At 44.3% G+C, this 19,289-nt stretch overlaps 1 protein-coding gene across 3 annotated transcripts in view; it reads left to right on the forward strand.

Annotated features, from left to right (window-relative positions):
• The window catches only part of PARP8 (poly(ADP-ribose) polymerase family member 8), a 1,351,312-nt gene that overhangs the window by 389,806 nt on the left and 942,217 nt on the right, over nt 1–19,289 (forward strand). For all 3 annotated transcript variants that reach the window (XM_069627250.1, XM_069627248.1, XM_069627249.1), the window contains one exon: nt 17,079–17,139. In XM_069627250.1, the coding sequence (XP_069483351.1) occupies nt 17,079–17,139 (61 nt within the window). The remainder of the gene's footprint in view (nt 1–17,078; nt 17,140–19,289) is intronic.

The following is a 19,289-nucleotide window of genomic DNA, read 5'->3' on the forward strand; positions in this document are numbered from 1 at the left end:
CTGATCCTAATGTATATGAGATTGTGATTGTAAGCTATTTCCTAAAACGTATTATTTCTTTATTTTTGATGCTGGAAAATACTGTTTTTTACATATGTATCCACATGGAGTATATCTGTACCCATAAAGTATTTCATGCAAAAGAGCAAGACATTGTTCAGTTTAGCTAATAATTTCCATGATTCCATAAGTGATCTTATTAGTGATATGTTATGTGCTGTCATCAGAAATGTCATACATAATGTAATTGATGTCATAAGTGAAGGCATATGTGACAATATAAATGATGTCATCAGTGTGCTCTCACTTGCAGTAATATCATCGATGATGATATAAGTGATGTCTTGTGATGTCAAACGGATCAGAAATTCCAACAGTGAATTGGTGCTACTTTTCCAAGAGAGTCATTCCGTTTTTGACTGATGAACTGATCAGGATATTATAAAAGCCTGCAAATAAATGACTTTGTTATCCTATTGTCTTTTTTGAGCAAACATTTTTAGATCACCATATTACTCTTGACTAACATGGTACAAGCAAACTGAATTATATATGTCTAACTATTTCCCTGCATGATGGATTAGCATGACATTTCTTAAATAAATAGTTTGGCTCAGGTCGCCAAAACTGGAAAACTTGGTGAAAATATGTGCAATCGATGTAAACATTAAATTATAAACAAAATGTGTGTCTTTTACTTTTTTGCATTGGTTTTCCCAGAGAGAAAATGTGCAGTGTTAGAACGTAAGTCAAAACCAAAGGATATATTTTTAACACATTAGTTTTAAAAGTGTGCAAAGGAAATACTATATTGTTTTGGCTGTCAGGCATTTTTTTTACAAATCTGGTGGACAGCGGGCAGCATCTGATACCCAAACGTTCATATGTATCTCCCATAAGGCATTGCTGGCATCAAGTCTTTGCATTTCTGCCAGATTGAAATCTTGATAGGCATGAGCAAAAGATTAAGATTTTATTTTTATTCAGCCTTGCAATGATATTCTGGGTGGGGGAAAAGAAGGTATGATGCTGGGGTGCAACGTTTACTTGAAAAGAGTAAATACTTGGAAAATATTTAATATTGTGATGTGGCAGGCACTGTATAGGCTAGTTGGGAAGTGCCAATTGCAGTCTTGCACAGTGACTGCATTTGGTAGTGTTTGGAGACCAGTGCATAGAGGTTTTAATATTGGAATCTGTCAGAGCTGAATTAACTATGGCACCCAGTTTGGATGCCTACTTGACACATACAAAGGGAGCTGACCAGTGCAAAGTGCAGTCTTGCAGTCTGGCAGTTGGGCAGTAAAGATTACAAAGATAAGAGCTTTAATATTGTTCACCATGGTTTGTACTTATAACTCACATAGTAAAAAAAACAGCCATGGCCCCTGGGGATATCAGACGATACATTGATCGGTGACTCCATATAGCAGAGCAAAGGCTAATAAATGACCCAGTAGAAGAACCTAGCCTTGAAGTAGATGTTACTGGCTACGTAATTAAGGCTAAACAGTCTCAGGACCAAGTAATTCAATGAACTGTGAGAACACATTAAAATTATTTATCACCAAATATATCGCTCAAGATGGAAAGGAACGAGAACGAGGTACTAGAACAATGTAACCTATTACTGTTACACACGTGTTTACGTCTGGACCAAGAAAATGAAAATATACCAGACACTGGTTGCTGACATATCAGATGTAAGCATGGATAGAAGGCACAAACAGATTGTGGAGTTGGGTACAGTTCCCTGACACACAACAGTCTATGGTTTCCTCTACGGCAGCTCCGGCTGCCTTTTTCTTGCTTCACCAGTCAATTGACAAGCCCCTGCTAGCCCCGCTCGCACTTCTGGTGCAGCACCCGCCAGCATCTTTGCCTCTTCCACATGGATGACGTCCTTTTATTTCTGCTCGCTCGCAGATGCTGCTACACGTAGCCCAACACAAAGGGTCCCGTTCTTGTGGCAATCCAACTGCTCACCTGGCCTGGGGGCTCCACAGTTGTCCTGGGCTTCGACCGCATTCTGGCTTCCTGTCAGGCCCCACCACGACTACCTCCTCATGATACTGGTACCCTGCTGGTAGCTTCCACCCATGCCTCCCTGTCTCTCCCCATGCTGTCTCACTGGATTCACTTTATTCACCTGTAACCTTTCAACAGTTTGCAGGTGTGGATTCCCCATCAGACTTGCCTGACAATAGTTAAAGGGACATGTCTGACTCTCACAGTTCTTTGCAGGCATCTTCCTCATCTCAGTACCAAAGTGGTGAAAAGGTGGATTGTTCATTACTCTCAGTCTCCTCTTCTTCGTCCCAATTCGACCCCAGTGGAATGATGAGGGGATCTGTTCTACTGTAGCCTATAGGAGCCTACAACGGCTGGGGGAAGGTTTGATTGTTGCTCAACAGGGAAAGTGGGGTAGCATGTCTCACCATTGGGCCACCTCCTCTCCTCTCTCTTACCCTTCTTCTGTGTCTTCGGAATTTTAAATTCTTTTTGATAATACCCTTACCATACAAAAAAGGGTGACAACATCTTACAAATTATTTCTGGGATTATGGGTTCATCATGGAATGGGACTCTCTCAGGGTCGCCCTCTCCCCAATCCCCAATCTCCACCCAGGTGATCCTCCCTCGCTTCTCCTCCGCCAGTGTCAGGATCCAAAAGCGATAGCCTTTCCCTGGCCACCTGAGAAAGGGATCCAAGGGGACTAGATGTGAGGATTCCCTCAGGTTTCACGCAATGCCCATACCAGTAAGAGGAGAAGTATCCAAGGAAATTAAAAAAAATTGCTTTCACAAGGAATAATAGAAGAGGTTGAAGCTTCAGAATGGGTTTCCAGGTCAATGTTCAGTTGTGTGTCGATTTACGAGAATAAGTGTGTAGTCATTGGCAAATGTCCCTTGGCCAGAATCAGAGCGATGGTTGGCATGCGGGCTGCTACCAAATATTTCAGCATCCTATACCTGACCTCTGCCTACCATCGGGTCAATTTACATCCCACCTCCAGAAGCATCACCACATTTGTGACGTAGGAGGGCACATTTAGATATAGAAGAATGACCTTTGGCCTTTTGTCAGCTGCTGCGTAATTTCAAAGGATAATACACAAATTATTCAGTGAGGTTCAGGGAGTTTGGTTCTTCCAAGATGACATCCTAATAACAGGCTGCTCACTTGGAGAACATTACCAAATACTATTTACAGTGTTGAATACGTTGAATGAAGCTGGCATAACATTGAAAATGAATACATGTAAATTTAGGGTTAATGAGATTGAGTACTTGTGACACAAACTCAATGGGCAAGGCGTTTCACCTAAAAAAATTCTGATGAATGCCATTGTAAACATGGAGGTTCCCAAGAACAAACAGGGGGTGCCATCATTCCTAGTCTTAGTAGGGTATTATGCAAAGTGTGTGAATGGATTTGCTGACAAGTACAAGACTATAAGGACATTATGGAAAACAAATATGCTTCCTTCGAGTGGTCGAGGAGTTGTCAAGATGAATTTGAGAACATTAAAAGTGTATCATAAATGTGCCAGTACTGAGTAACTTAGACACCACATGTGAACCGTTAGTACGCACTGATGCTAGCAATACTGAACTAGGTGCCATCCTTTTGCAGGTGCAAGGAGGAAGAGAAAAGGTCATAGTGTGTGCCTCTAGTTGTTTGAAGGGAGTAGAGGAGAAATACCCTGTTATTGAGAAAGAGGCTCTGTGCGTTATGGGCCATTAAGAATTAGAGAATTTTTATGGGGTAGGAAGTTTACCGTATATACTGACCACAAACCGCTTGTAGGTATTTTTAACTTCAGAGGTTTAGACGGTGTGTCTAGAAGTATACTCACATGGCTCACAGGCACCAAGTGGTACAACACACTCCTGGGAAAGACAATGTCATGGCTAACCTTTTATCTAGATATGAAGACTGTCAGGTTGATGGAGAAACTTACATGGATGAAGAGTTGGAGAAAGAGGTATTTTTGATTTGTGGTCTATGCATACTGGAAGCTGAGAGGAAAGAGGCTGAAGTGAAAGATGCCCAATTGTTTAGAATAATGGGGTTTGTGCAGGACAGTTGGTCTATATGGACTTCGGAGGATGATTTAAGTGCATATCATAAGGTCAGGGATGAACACATTGTTGAAGAAGGTTTACTCTTCAGGTCCAAAAGACTTTTCCCCCCACAAGGCATTCAGAACAAATTGTTGGAAATAGGTTACAAAGGACACTTAGGCAATCCAAAATCAAGGGTCACTTAAGGGCTAATTATTGGTAGGCAGAGTTGGGCAGTCAGGTGGAGAGCTTTATAAAGAGTTGTGATGTCTATAAGTAATCTGATAAGACACTGCAATGCAATATCCGCCTTTTGAAACCCATTGAATTTCCAGGGATGCGTGGAAATTTGTGGCCATTGATATATTCGGGACAATGACAGGATCTAAGGAGGTAAAAAATATATATTATTGTGTTGATGGATATGTTCTATAAATGTATGGAGACATGCATTGTGCAGGAGGCAGACACACAGGTAGTTGTATCATCTCTGGACAGTGTATTCCAGAGAGATGTATTTCCCAGCAGATAGTTATCTGATAATGGCGTGCAGTTCACGCCACGTATGATGAAAAAGATCTTGACCAGCATTGGTGTTGATCACATCAAGTCTTCTCTCTTTCTTCCTGAAGCCAATGGGATTGTTGAGAGTTTCCACAGCACCATAATACAAGGCATCCGCATGTCTGGCAGTGGAGGGAGCATCTTGGTAGAGGAAGTAACCAAAAGAGTTTATGCGTACAGGTTAGCTCCCCATGCCATGACGGGATTGGTACGGTTTGAGGTACTTGGAAGGAGGAAAGCCTCCACCACAGTGTGCCCACCGTGACTGGGGAGGTATTGATTTGTAGAGTGGGATCATAAAGCCTTAAAAGAAAGGGTGGAGAGTAAGAGGCAGAGTATGAAAAGGAGGTATGATGTAAGAAAACGGGTCAGACTGGTAAGGGTGTCAGAAGGGGACAAGGTCTGGATTTGCAAGCCTGGAATTGTGCAGAAGCGATAAAGGAGGTATGAAGCACCAGAAGTGGTCAAAAAGGATTTGTGTGGGGCAATTGTCCTGGAAGATGGAAGAGTGTTCAATAAAGGCAGGGTGGACAGCGAGAGATGAACCATCCTTTTCTTTGGTGTCAGTAAGAGGAGGGTGATGTGCTATATTGTGCTCACTTTACTTTATGCAAAATGTATACATTCAAAATGGTGCTCGTCACCAGCCAATGCAATACCTAAGCTTATGTGTAGATTTGAAGCTGTTTCTTCATGTTCACACTGGGCCTCATTGTGGGGTACATTTATCAGCCCAGCAGAACTTCTCCTACATCACCAAACTGCATTTGCAGCAGTTACATGAAGAATGGCTGCACTGGCTCTGCTGAGCACTTATTCCCTGGCATCAGAACTGTGTTTTAGCAGTTACCAAAAATAATGGCTGCACTGGCTATGTTGAGCACATATGAGGTGAGGTGAGAGGCTGGTGCAGCACTGCTATGCTGAAAGCTCAAGATTTCTAACTGAAAGAGAAAATGTTCTGTGTTTAAAATGACTGCGCACTGATGCTATTTACATATTTTCAACATTACACAGTTTGGTTTCAGTAAGGCACATCCATGCCCATCTATCTTCAGGTTGTACACCAGGAAAGGAGGGCATTCCTCACTGAATGGCATGTGTGTCAAGTAAAATTTGTGAAATAGCAGAGAAGTTCACTCCAGGCCGTATGGCAAGCGTTCTACTTTTGCAACAAAGTAACACTGGCAAATTCCTCACACATAGCTCTCTCTATCCCTTTGCATATGTCAGTTTCAAAGAAACCTTGTATTTGAACAGATTCCTGTGTGTTAGAAATTGACCCGAGCTATGGAAATGTTCAGAATAAAGATGCATGGAAAACCGCATTTGTAAAGTTACATCCAAGAAAAGTTAACCCGCGGGTAAAATGGTGCTTTGGCCAAGCAGGAAAATGCCTTTTGAAAGTGAAATGTTAAAATAATGCTGCAAGTTTGCACAGAAATGTGATGGGAGAGGGGGGTTTGCTCTAAAATATACATATTTATTCCCACAAATACTTGGTTTCTGTTTAAAGAAAGAAAAAAAATAACCTTGAGAGCAGCAGAACAGGTTTGGCAGGCACTGGATTCAAAAGTGCCCTGCCTCCTATGGGAACAGAATTACCTTCCCCAAGTGGACCAGCCCCCTGGGCTCATGAAAGCAGCCAGAGGTGGGGGAATTCATGACCTCGTCAGACTTCCTGGCATTTCTCCAGCCTGGGACAATTGACAGCCCTGTCACTAAAGTGTGAAATCCTCTGACACCTCTCCTCAGCTTCAACTGCCTAGGATCAAAAGGGAGTCATAGCAACTGTGGCCAAAGCTGACCAGAGCATGACATTTGGCTCGGGGTTGGAAAGACTGCCCATATTTGGAAAAAAAAGCCAATCCATTTGTTTTCAAAGACTGTTCATATCATGACATTTATTTCAGTAATCTAAAGAAACAGTAATGTGGAACTATGACCGTTTTAAATGTCATTTTGGCGCCATTAAAACAAGACATTGTAGGCTTTTCTGACATGTTGTGGGCACAAACGCATTTCTGTGGAAAGCGTACATGGTACGGTTTTGAAAATTAATGATAATATGCCCACTGATAATATGTATATATGTAGACAATTGTAGAATTTTAGGTGAATTGTTTTCCATGAAAACAGCAAAAGATTGCCAGAATGACTAAACAGCATCACACAAACTTGGCGTGTGGACAGAAATGTTCCTTGTGAAATATGGTATTTGCCTATTTAATTTTTATATGGGTGACGTTTATAAAAATTAGCATTTTGTGTCATAACTGATTTTGGCAAAAGTAACTTTGGTAGAACAAAGCACATTGTAAAAAACACCCACACTAAAACTGAGTCACTTCCTTCAGTCCAATCTGCTTACAGGGAGGCGGCGACAGATATAGGCTGACCTATCCAATTTAGAGGTATGTCTAGCTTAGTTCTGCCCACGTAGTAAAATTCCTCTGACGTCATCCGTTCCATATAAGGTGGGGAAATACAGAAAGTCAGGACATTCAAAAAACTGACATTCAAAAGATCCAAGTTTCAAAAATCCATCTCAACATCCAGAGATCCAGACATCCAACATTCACATTGCAGATTTCCAGACTCCAGAGCAAGACCAGAACCTCTTACCCAGGCTGAACCTCTAATCCAGAATTAAACCCTACAAAAAATCCCAATAATTCAGGGAAAAAGAGGAGAAGGCTGCTGAACCCTTTGGGGTGTTCCTTCTTTGCCCAGCTACTTGCTTTTCCCAGCTGATGCACCCTGCTGTCTACAGTGACCAAACTAGGCCCAGCTGTCCCACTCCAAGAGGAGAGCCGCCGCTGCACAGGGACCAGATCCCTGTTCCGCTGTCCAAAGACCCGGCAGTCCTTCCAAACTATTCAATTCAAGTGCTTTTTGTAGGTATTTCCCTTCCCCAGTAACCAAAAAATGCATCCCTTGCTTTGTTACCTTGTATTATGTCCAATTCCATAGAAATCTCATAAACACCCTAGTAAAATCCTTAAAATTGTTAGAATCCTCTGTGTATCCTGTACTTAGAAAAATCTGAGTTAACCGCCATATGTTAGCGCCATTCTTTCCAAATCATTTCAGCCCGTTGTGGAAGTCCTTAGTACTATTTTGAATAATTTAAGGAATTCCCATATAGAGCTGAACGTGGTGTAGATAGGTTGCCCTTGCAAGTAACCTCCTCACATACCGTCTCTTTCTTTAACAATCTAGTCACTAAAATAGAGTTTCAGTACAAGACATCACTTTACTAACAAAACCGAGTTGTCCCCTGAAATTGTTCCCTTTTAAAAACCAAGTTTCCTTTCCCATTAAGAATTCCATTATTTCATCCATCCAGAGTTATACTTTCTCTTTCACACCATACCTGTTATGTGCCTTTATCCCATAGCATTAAAACCACATTCAGATTGTGTCTGTTTAGCTCATTTTCCAAGTCGTTTTGTTATTTTAAACCCGTGAAACGAAACAAGTGAAATTTCACCATGTATGATTCTTGCTGCATTGTGTTTTGCATTCCAAAGTCGATTTTCTAAATTGTATGCCCGTTGTTTAGTACCTTGCCTTGTAGCTTGTGAGTTTTCTTGCTTCTTTGATACAGCCATACACATTCCTGCCTCATCCGTTCAACCGCACATGTAAAGTCACCATTTAGTAATTCCGAGTGCCATTTTGCTCATTTTTCAAGGGTTCTCATTCCGGGGTGGTTAATTGGATTTTCAATACGAAGTTTGCATAGTATACCTGACTCCTTGCTACTCCTCACCATCCACACAAATTTGGTTTAAAGGGGTTTGAGGGAGTGCTGCATGGGGAATGCTTAACTGTGGTGCCATTTAAAAGCACTACTCAAAAGTAATCTTGCTTTGTTTCAACTGTGCATTGTATAGCTTATGCTAGAAGGTTAAACTAAGTGTATTCTATCATTTTACCTTGTAATTATCACCACCTTGGTGATTGCTGCCCTATTTTGAATTTGTTCGATTTTTATTTAAATTTAAAAATAAATAAATATTCTATCATTACACACTGGCCTGGTTCATGGTCCATTGTGACACGGGGTGCATGTTAAGGGTGGTGTGAGACGGGTTGGCTACCTTCTCAAAGCTGAATCCAAATTCAGAAATGTAAAAGCGTTTTTGATTATGCATTGCATCTCTGGCCAGTATAAAGAGTCCTGGTCTAGAGTGTGATGCCTCTTAAAATCCTTAACACAGTGGGGGTTTGTTGCCGGGATTGAGATAAGTGTTTCCACCCGGACAGCTTAACACAGCAGGCTAACTGTAGAGGCCCAGCGCATCTCCCATCAGTCCTTTACTCCGCACGATCGGGACTGGACGCACTTGCATATTTGGGAGATTTTTTTCCTTCCAGTGTCCTTCTCTATTGCTCCGGCTTAGCTGTCACATAGTAGTCCGTCTATGCCATTCTGGTTAGATTTTCCAAATTGTTCTTCCTGCAAACGACGCTTCGCTAGGGCGGATCCACATCCTCTTTGATTAGAGTGTTTGGGTCTAGACCACCGTTGGGACTCGTGCTTCTACTGCAATTCCCTTTCGGTCCGGGCGCTTCAACGTCATCTGGAGCGGTGGGAGGAGGTGTTTCAGCGCGCTCCTCCTCCGCATTTTCAGAGCTTCATCGACGAGAAGAAGAGACACCCAGTAAGTTCTTTAGTTTTTAGGGCACCCCGAACAGAAGACTCCTTCCCGGGGTCTTCCCGGTCTCGGAGGAGCTCCAAAAGCTCTGTTACTGGTTTTTCCCCTGAGGGGCCTTCTAGGCCTAAAAAGTGTACCAGAGTTTTCTCCGAGGGTCTCCGTAAGGGGCCTATTGACACCGGATTACAATCCGAGGCCCCTCCTGTGGGGGCTGTTTGTGGGCCCAGTTCTACTGAGGCAGTGGGTACCAGAGCTTGCTTCAAGGTCTCCTTGTCTGGAGCTTCCCATACAGACACCAGGGTACGCCCTGAGGCTTCTGTTGAGGTTTTCTGTACCAAACTAAGGTTCGAGGCCCCTCGTGAGGTAGCTCTTACTGGACTCGGGGCTGAGGTTCCTCTGTTTGAGGCTAAGGTGACCAACAGTTCTGAGAGGCCTGTAAAGTCTTGTCGGTGAGGTGTACTCCTCATCGTTCCTGATCTGGCGGTGGCACCAGATCTGTTGAGGGGGCACAGAGTGACGTCTCTGACTGCAATTCCTCTGTTACTGGCATTGCCGAGGTCCCTCTGTTGGAGGCTTATTTGGCTGATAGCATGTCTCAGAAACATCCTAGGCCACACAGTACCGGCTCTGCCGAGGTTCCTTGTTTCCAGGCTAAAATGAAGACCCCTGACCTTCCTGTGGAGATCTCTGCCTCACTCCCACATGTGTCGCAGTTCTCCTAAGGAGCTACCAAAATGGCGGCCGTTCCCGCCAAGACTACGGCAGCCATTTTGGATTCCTCCCTTACACCTACGCCATCGGCGTTAGGTGCTGGGAGTGGTTTTTCAGGTGAACATCGTTTTCCTTGTGTGCATCCTTTTCGTCCAGTGTATGACTGGAACGCTCGGATGCCTTTACCGTACACTGTCTTGTCCTTGCGGCATCTGCGCCCTTGATCTACATTGATTCGAGTGGAGAAGAACCTTCTTGGCAGCCCTCTCCCTTACACCCCTGGAGATACTCCGCTCATGAGAGCCCTCCTCCTGCCATGCCTAAACCGCCGGCGGAGGACGCCTTTTTCGGAAAATTTCAAAGGCTTATGCACTCTGACCCCATTAAGGAGTATTTCCGAGGTTTGTTTATGACAATCTGCACTTCAGTGGCTCCTGCGCCGTCGGTTCCAGCCACGGCACCGGTGGTCCCGGCATCTCCGCCTCTACCAGCCGGCCTGCCTCCAGTTCTTCCTCTCTTGCCTCCCTAATCTCCACTGGACAAATCTTCAGCAGGGCCAGATGCGACGCAGGTTGACCCAGATGTGTGGGATGACACAAAGGGGATCAAGACAGCGAGGAACAGCACTGCTCTTTTAGATCCTTTCATGACTGGGTGCTGGACATGATGTGTCTTCTGGATGTTCCAGTACCTGAGGCACCCATGCCACAGGAAGGGGTGCTTTCTGGGGCGTTCACCTTGTCTCCTCTGGAGCATATCGGTTTGTTCTTCCAGAAGGACATTTTGGCCGAGGTCCGTAAGGTCTGGGAGAAACCACACTCTGGACTGATTAACAAAAAGATTGACGCTCGTTATAGGCTTCATTCTTCGGAAGAGGTACCCCTAGCGTCTTGTCTGCCCCCTTCCTCCACGGCTGCCACGTTACATTCCAGACCAGCTTCAGCATCATATACAGTGGCAGCCCAGATTCTGGTGAAAGAGGACAAGCTTCTTGACTCTTTGGGGAGGAAGATCTTTGCTAATTCAGCCCTGCAGTTGCATAAGCGAACGTGGAGCTTGTGTTAGAGGGGGCGAATATGAAAATGTGGAAAGGTCTGCCAGAGTTCTAGGAATTCATCCCACCGGATAAACTAGACGATTTTAAAGCGGGTTTGTTAGATGGCAGGGTCCTGGCGCAGGATATGCTTGAGGCTGCGGCGCATCATGTCGACACCTCGGCACAGGGCCTCATGCTTGGCGTGGACACCTCTTGTCAGGCTTGGCTTCATGCCACTAAGTTTTCCAAAGAGGTGCAGGATAAAGTTCTGGACCTGCCTTTTGACGGCAAAGAGCTTTTTCTTTCGTCGACAGACATTGAACTGACCAAGACTAAGGACAGCACTCAGACCGCCAAGTCCCTTTCCGTTTTGGTAAAACCACCTTTCAGGGCGCAGAGGACGCCTTCGCAGCCTCAGCCTTCCTCTGGCTTTTGGGGGTTTCTGGATCGGAAGACGCATAGAGTCGATACTCCAACAGGAAACTCCAGTCGGCGTCAGCAACAAGGCCGTTTTTTCTCTCGATCCTCAGCCTCCTCCTCAGTATCTGGTGGTCCAGCCACTGAGAAACCAGCTAAATGAGGGTTTTCTGCACTCGTACGAGACCCCAGTGCGAGGGCGCATTGCATCTCACTGGGAGACGTGGCAGACCATCACCGAAGAGCGGTGGGTCTTGTCAGTTGCTCGGGCGGGCTTCCGCCTGCCCCTTACCCGTACCCTACCCTTCAATCCTTCCTTCCAGCAGTCGGAGATGCCCTCCCTCAGAGCCGAGGTCCAGAAGCTTCTGGATCTCAGGGGGGTGGAACCTGTTCCCCTAGGGGAGCAAGGGGAGGGCTTCTACTCCCGTCTTTTCACGGTGCCCAAACCTAACCAGGCTGGCCTGCGCACTGTCCTAGACCTTTCCCAGTTCAATCTCTCTCTTCCCCAAGAGAAATTGAAAATGATCACGCCCTCTCAGATAAAGTCCTCTTTGCAGAAGGGCGACTGGCTCAGTGTGGTGGACCTTCAGGATGCTTTTATGCATATCATTATTTGGAGTCTGCATCGGAAATACCTACGGTTTTCCATGGGGGAGGAGCATTTCCAGTTTCGGGTGCTCCAGTTTGGCCTCAGCTCGGCACTGGGTGTCTTTACGAAGATGATGTCGGTCATCGCTGCTTATCTTCGTCTACAGGGTATCCATGTGTATCCATATTTGGACGATTGGCTGCTGCGCAGTCCTTATCCGCTCTCAGTCTCGAACAACCTTTAGTCTCTCCTCCAGCTCCTGTTCCACCTTGGGCTGTTGGTGAACTGACGATAATCCTCCATGACGGTCTCTCAGGACTTGATTTTCCTGGGTTTTCGTTGGAACACGATTGACTGCAGAGTATACATGACCGGGGACAGAATGGCGGATCTGTTGGCCACGTGTCAGGTGTTTATGCGGTAGGAGAGCATGTCAGCCTGGTGGTTTCAGTGGCTTCTGGACCACATGGCCTCGTGTGTGCTGGCTCTTCCTTTTGCTCGTCTCAAGATGAGGAGGACCCAGATAGCTCTTCGGAGCTCCTGGTGCCAAGCAGTGGATCCAGACTCCAAAATTATTTTGCTTCCAACCTTCATGAGGATCGACCTCCTATGGTGGTCTTCTCTCAGCAATCTGTTGGTGGGCGCTGCTTTTCAAGACCTCTGCTTGCTATTAATGGTCACAACAGATTCCTCCCGTCTAGGTTGGGGTGCGACGTTGGATCTTCAGGTTTCCGATCTCTGGTCCCTGCATGACAGACAGCTTCATATAAATCACCTGGTGCTTCTGGCAATATTCCTGGCGCTGAACGCGTTCAAGCCTGTCATTGTCAACAAAGTGGTCCATGTCCGCATGGACAATGTGGTGTCCATGTTTTATATCAACAAGCAGGGGGGTACCTCATGTGGATCTTGCCATTCAAATTTGGGAATGGGCTGTTCAGCATGGTATCTGGCTGGTGGTAGTAGACATCCTGGGCCAGCTGAATGTTACAGCAGATGCTCTCAGCCAACGAACAATGATCAGCTACGAGTGGGTACTGAACACAGAGGTCCTCTTACAGATTTTCCGTTGTTGGGGCACTCCAGAAGTGGACCTATTTGCGACGTTGACAAAAAGGAAGCTTTCCCTATATGCCTCCAGAAACGGGCTGGGAGCCTTCTCTCTGGGAGATTCTCTCGAAATTTCCTGCCACAACATGAGGGCCTATGCTTTTCCACCTCTGTCTCTGATTCATCGGGCACTTTGCAAGCTGAGGGGCACAGTGAATTGTTCTCTTCTGTAAATAGCACCGTGGTGGCCGGCCAGGTTTTGGTTTTCAGTGCTTCAGCATCTGTCGGTGTGTGCGCCGATCAGGCTTGTGATGGTTCCCAACCTGCTTCACCAGAGCGATCAGCAGTTGTGCACCCCTCCCCACAATCATTCAACTTGGCGGCCTGGTGCCTGAGTTCAGATCCTTAGAGCGCCTCAATTTGTCCGCAGATAGCATGCGCATTATCCAGGCGGCCAGGAAACCCTTGACGAGATCTCAGTATAAAAGTAAATGGCTACGGTTCTGCCACTAGTGTTTGGCTAGGCAGCTGGACCCCAGGGAGGCTACGATCAACGCGGTTTTGTCCTTTGTCTCACATCTGGCAGAGTCTGGCATTCATATTTTGTCCTGCAGGATTTATCTGTCGGCTATTGCCGCTTATCTGTCCATGGATCAGTGCTCTTTTTCGCTGTCAAATCCAGTCATTAAAAGACACCTTGCGGGCCTCATGCACCTTTACTCTCCTGTTCGCAAACCGCATCCAACGTGGGATCTGAATGTGGTCCTTACGGCCTTGTGCCATAAGTCTTTTGAGCCCATGGCTACGGTCGACCTTAAGTACCTTTCGTGGAAAGTGTCCTACTAGGTTGCTGTGACTTCGGCAAGGCATGTGACGGAGCTCCAGGCCTTGTCCGTGGAGCATTCCTTCCTGGTTTTTCATAAGGGCAAGGTTGTCCTGAGGACGAATTCTTCCTTCCTTCCAAAAGTGGTCTCTGATTTTCATCTGAATTAGTCAATCTCCTTGCCTGTCTTCTTCCCAAACCCAGCATCAGACACTTAAAGGGTTTTGCATTGTCTGGATGTTAGAAGAGCTCTTAAGTTTTATCTGGACAGAACATCTGAGTTTAGGAACTCTTCTCAGATTTTGGTCACTTTCGATAATCCACAAGGTAAGCCGGCCTCGAAAGCGACCATCTCCAGATGGATTGCTGCCTGTATTGCGGAGGCTTACAGTGTTCAGGGTCTTCAACCTCCAAGAGGGATTTATGCTCTGTGCGGGGCAAGGCGGCTGCTGTTGCCTTTCAAAAGTATGTTTCCTGGGACCCATCGTGAGAGCGGCTACCTGGGCCTCCCCATCAGCTTTTTTTTTGTAGGCATTACTGTCTAGACCTGAGCTCCAGAGCAGATGCTCAGTTTGGTGAAGCTTTGCTTAAAAACCTGTTTCAATAAGGAGTTTCCACCCACCCATAATTCCTGTGAGGAGTGCTTGGGAATCTCCCATAAGTATGGAGGAAAGGGTAACGGGACATATGACTATAATAAGGTTACTCACTGTAGTGACTACATTACTCCTAGTCTATAGTCCCTCTATACACCCGCCCGCCGTCCCCTCTGATAAGGTTCCTCTGTTATTGCTTAAAGGTCTCAGACCTGACGATAGAAAAGGAAAGGACTGAAGGGCGATGCGATGGGCGGAGCTAAGGAGGGCAGGGTTACGGCCGCGTCCGGTACCCTGCGTAAAAAGAGAGGACGGACACATTTTTTAAAAAGGTGATGCTTTTTACAAAGTGCCCTGGTCCTGTCCCACATGCCGAAGGAATGTCCCATAAGTATGGAGGAAAGGGGACTATGGACTAGGAGTAAGGTAGTCACTACGGTGAGTAACTTTATTAAAATAATTCAGACTAAGAGGCCAAATTAGATACATTAAAAGTGGAGTGTCAGAAAAAGGTTGACTTTCTGAAAGAGAGTCAACGGAAACTGAATTAACAACTAAAATATAACAGGGCCTGCTCAGAACAAATAATGTTACAAAATCAGATCAAAGAGCTGGAAGAGGAGAATAATAAATTGATCAGTAAAGAACTCCACCACCAGGCAGAATTTAACCAAGAACGCCAGACATCGTATACTATCAAACAACAGCGTCATTACCTGGCTAAACAGAGGGGCACCCTGTATCAAGAAAATGATGCCCTATGTCAGGAAGTGTGCCAATTAAAAACCGATCTGGAGAGAAGGGAGTCAAACCTTCAGAGAATGACTGACATAAAAGGAGAATGAGAAAAATGTATGAGACAAAGGGACCGTGATTTAGAGCAGGCCGTAGAGGCTCAAAATATGATTTAATCTAGCACACTCTTTTTCTAACCTCACTAGTTTCTTCTTCTCATCCCCTACCTCTTGATAGTAGGCAAAGGTCGGAGCCCTTTGTTCTGCTATCAGGGCTTGACTGGCCCCTATTACTTGCTCTTGAGCTGCCATCTGCTTGTGGAGTCCATTGTTCTCCTCACAGAGGGCCTCATTGTCTTTTGTACCCTATATTCTCCGGGACCTTGCTGCAAAGCATCCCTCCCTCAGTAGATCATCTGTAGGAACTGCTGACTTATTCTTTAACCCTGATTCTGACCTTCTGGCTGTGGAATCTTCAGTGACCTGCCCATCCATCATTTAACTGTTGAACTGTGGAATATCTGGCTGCAGCTCCAGGAGCACCACTCAGCGACCTCAGCAACTATGTGACTGCAATGCACAACTGTATTAGTGTTTTTATCTTTGGTCTTACTGTACTCAACCTGAGCCTACATTTAATTTATCGGATGTTTGAGTGATTAGAAGCAAACCCTGCAAAACCGGCTTTGAGTCTCAATGTCTCTTGATGCTGCTCCAACTCCAATCTGCAATGCCATAGTCTGTACTACTTTGATTCTCCTTTTGTGACTGGAGCCTCTCTGGTGGATCTTCTGACACATCCTGGTGTCTTAGGTGCATTTGAACTGAGTTGTGGGGCTACATTTTGAGACATCTACCCACCCAGACTTGAACCATGACTCCGCAGGCTGCTAAAATCGGACAGTCAATCTCTAATTTCCAAGTCAGCATTGCTGTGACTAGTCTTTGATCACTGGACTTCTTCGGAGTCCCATCATCCTCGTCAATTACTTTTTCAGCTCCTCCTGTGTGGGGTGCCCTGATTCCAGAACCAAGAGATTTGCATTGGGCAATTGCATGAAATTATTGCAAACCACTTGTTGTGTTGTATTCTAAAGTGAGAGTGTTGCGGTTGAGGGGATTATGACATAAAGGGGCCTGTGAGTCTCTCAAAAGATCCTGTTGGGCTCATTTAAGACATTTTGAAAACTGTGCATTTTGGGGCACCCTTTCTGAAAGACTCTAATTTGAAAAGCTATAAACCTAACTCAAATATAGCACTACCCTGAAAGCCAAAGGCAATCGAATGAATCTGTGCTTGGGGGCTAATGTGCAAAGTCACAATGCTTTGCTTATGTGGCTCTCATTGGGTGAACTTTCATTGCTGGTTACTGAGTTGCATTGAGGCATGCGTGAATTGGCTCAAATGACTTATTCTACTTTAAACTTTCCTTTACAATTGTAGTTATATTATTTGCACAGCTTTTTCTGTAAACATATTTATATGAATAGATTTGTGGCCCTTACCCTATTTAAGTAATAATTAAAGTATTTAAGGTACCCTTTGACCATTCTTCTCCTCCTGAAGTGTTAGCCTTGATTGCACAGCCTTACTGCAAAATAATGAGTCGGTATAACCTTGAGGAAATGCCTTGCAACCTCAGTAAGTTGATGAATAGTAGGTTTTAGAAAGGTTACTAAAAACAAACAGCTTCCATATACTACAAACAAATGGTCTACAATTTGTATTATAACATGTCTGTTCTTTCCATAATTTTAGAATAAATACGTGATTACACATAATGTGTTGCCTAAACTAATGGAATCTAAACATTTATCATTTTCAGGGAATATGGAGCTATTGATGATGTGGATATTGATCTGCACGTTGATGTCAGCTTTCTGGATGTAAGTATTCATTATGCTGTATACCCTTCTACTTTAAGGGTATTTGCTAAGTAGCAATCGGTGGAATTTTACAGCTTTTTGACTTTGCTCATCTTTCAAGATGGTTATACAATGTAATGTAAAGACATCTAACTATGGAATATAGCTACATCTCTAGTGTTTGTATCTTTATGGAGAGATATCTCTGATCTAAATCCCCTGCCACAACAATGCCACCCCACAATCTGGCACAAGAAACATACTGTTTGAGTATTTTGTTTTTATTTAGAATAATAATCAAGGAATTAAACACAGTGCCCTAAATTTCTATGCTGGTTAAGTCACCCACCATATGCAAAAAGGTCAAGCAGCATGTCTATAGAAAGGAAAATACTGTTTGCCTGCTGATGTCTCACTAATGATTTCCTTCCAATTTGCACAAACATCCATACAGAGAAAAACACATGTTAATACATATTTCAATATAATGAAATATCCAAAAATATAGACCAACAAATTGACACTGATTGCTTGATTAAAAGAATATACAGATCTTGGGATAAAGTTTTGAACAAACAATTACATAGTTCTCTTTGACACAAAGTATTGTCCACAGAGAAAAATTATTTTGTCTAACCCATCGTTATCTGATTCTAGGACTGAGTGGAATCTAAAATGTTGAGCCTGATCTGTCAAACACTGTTGGGTTCTCGCTTGGTAAAACACAGTAGGTATTTTTGGCACAGTCACTTTGGTTAAATTAATTTAAAGGTTTGGGTTCAGAAATTCTTTATTTTCAGAATGCTGGGTCAGTAGCACATACCTCTCGTACTATTTGCTGGGAGTCCGGTTCACCTTCTCAACACAATTTATTGACTATGACAGACACAACTCTTTTGGTATTCCACGTTTCAATTTGCGATGTCTAAAGCTTTCAGAGATCCCAAATTGCAGGAGATAAGCCCTATCAAAATTATGCTACCTGAGGTTTCAATTTTGAATTCTACATCTCAAAGCACAAATAGCTTGCACTCCATTCCCCTTTTCAGTGACACAATGTAAATAGGGATCCCCAGAAATACTTGTTTTCATTGTTTTTGTATTATAAAGGCAAATTAAAACATTAAAAACATGTTCTGCTCAAATAATGTTCAAATGTAAACATGGTTTGATATCTGGGAACATTTGTATAAATACTGTGGTGTCGTACTCACTTGCGGTTTGTCTTTCAAAGACTGAGGACAGGTAGGGATAACAACCGGCTTAAGGCACCACCACCAGATACACTCTTCTCTTCAGCCTATCCACCTGCTCCTAAACTATCTCTCAGGTAATCTATTTCTATCATAGGAAAGCATTCTGCATTCATTACCATTTATACATTGCCTTCCTTGTTAAGTATGGCATCTTGCTTGTGCTGTGTACCTAATATCATGTGTGGTGGTTCAATTGAAGCATCTCATCTGCACACTGTGTCGTTTGCCTTGCTGCTGGGTTCCAGTGTGGTTACACAGTAATTCACATGGTTACGGCAATGCTCTTAACGCACTCCAGGTCAGTCCCCATGGTATCAAGTAAGTGCAACCTAATGCAGATTCCTTGCACACAGATAATCTTCTCTGTCTTAAAGGTAGGCAGGGATAGTGCCACAGGCTGTTAGTGAAGCTGCTTTGCAGTTGAAGGATGTTATCAGGTAACAGCCTGCAGGGTGTCAGGGTACCAAATAGGACCAGGTGGAGAACATTGCAATCATCAGTTACCAGTGTTCCAGACAGAACAAAGGGCTGGCAAGTAGGCAAGCTGCAGGGGGAATTGGCAGGAAGACGGCATCAAGAGACCAGGATGGGCAAAAAGCCAGAGGAAGAGGGAGGAGGAAGAGCAGGAAAAGACCCACTGGACATTTTAGATTTCATTAACAGTTCACTCATTTATGTGTATGTCCTCAAATATTGATGTTAGAACAATTGCAATGTGTTGCTATATTTTTTAAAAATGTCTTTTGTATCACATACACTTACTCAACATCGGGCCCAATAAATATAAATCTAGAGTAATAAACTCCAAAAACTCAAATGTAGGTACTTTAATAGACCCACCACACTATCAGAACAACTAAATGATGCACAGAATGACTGTGAAAGGTAGTTTAAATGGGCTGTAGGTCTCAGGAT

The sequence above is a fragment of the Ambystoma mexicanum genome, chromosome 6p, assembly GCF_040938575.1.
Source record: "Ambystoma mexicanum isolate Mex_15411 chromosome 6p, UKY_AmexF1_1, whole genome shotgun sequence".
Taxonomy (NCBI): Eukaryota; Metazoa; Chordata; class Amphibia; order Caudata; family Ambystomatidae; genus Ambystoma; species Ambystoma mexicanum.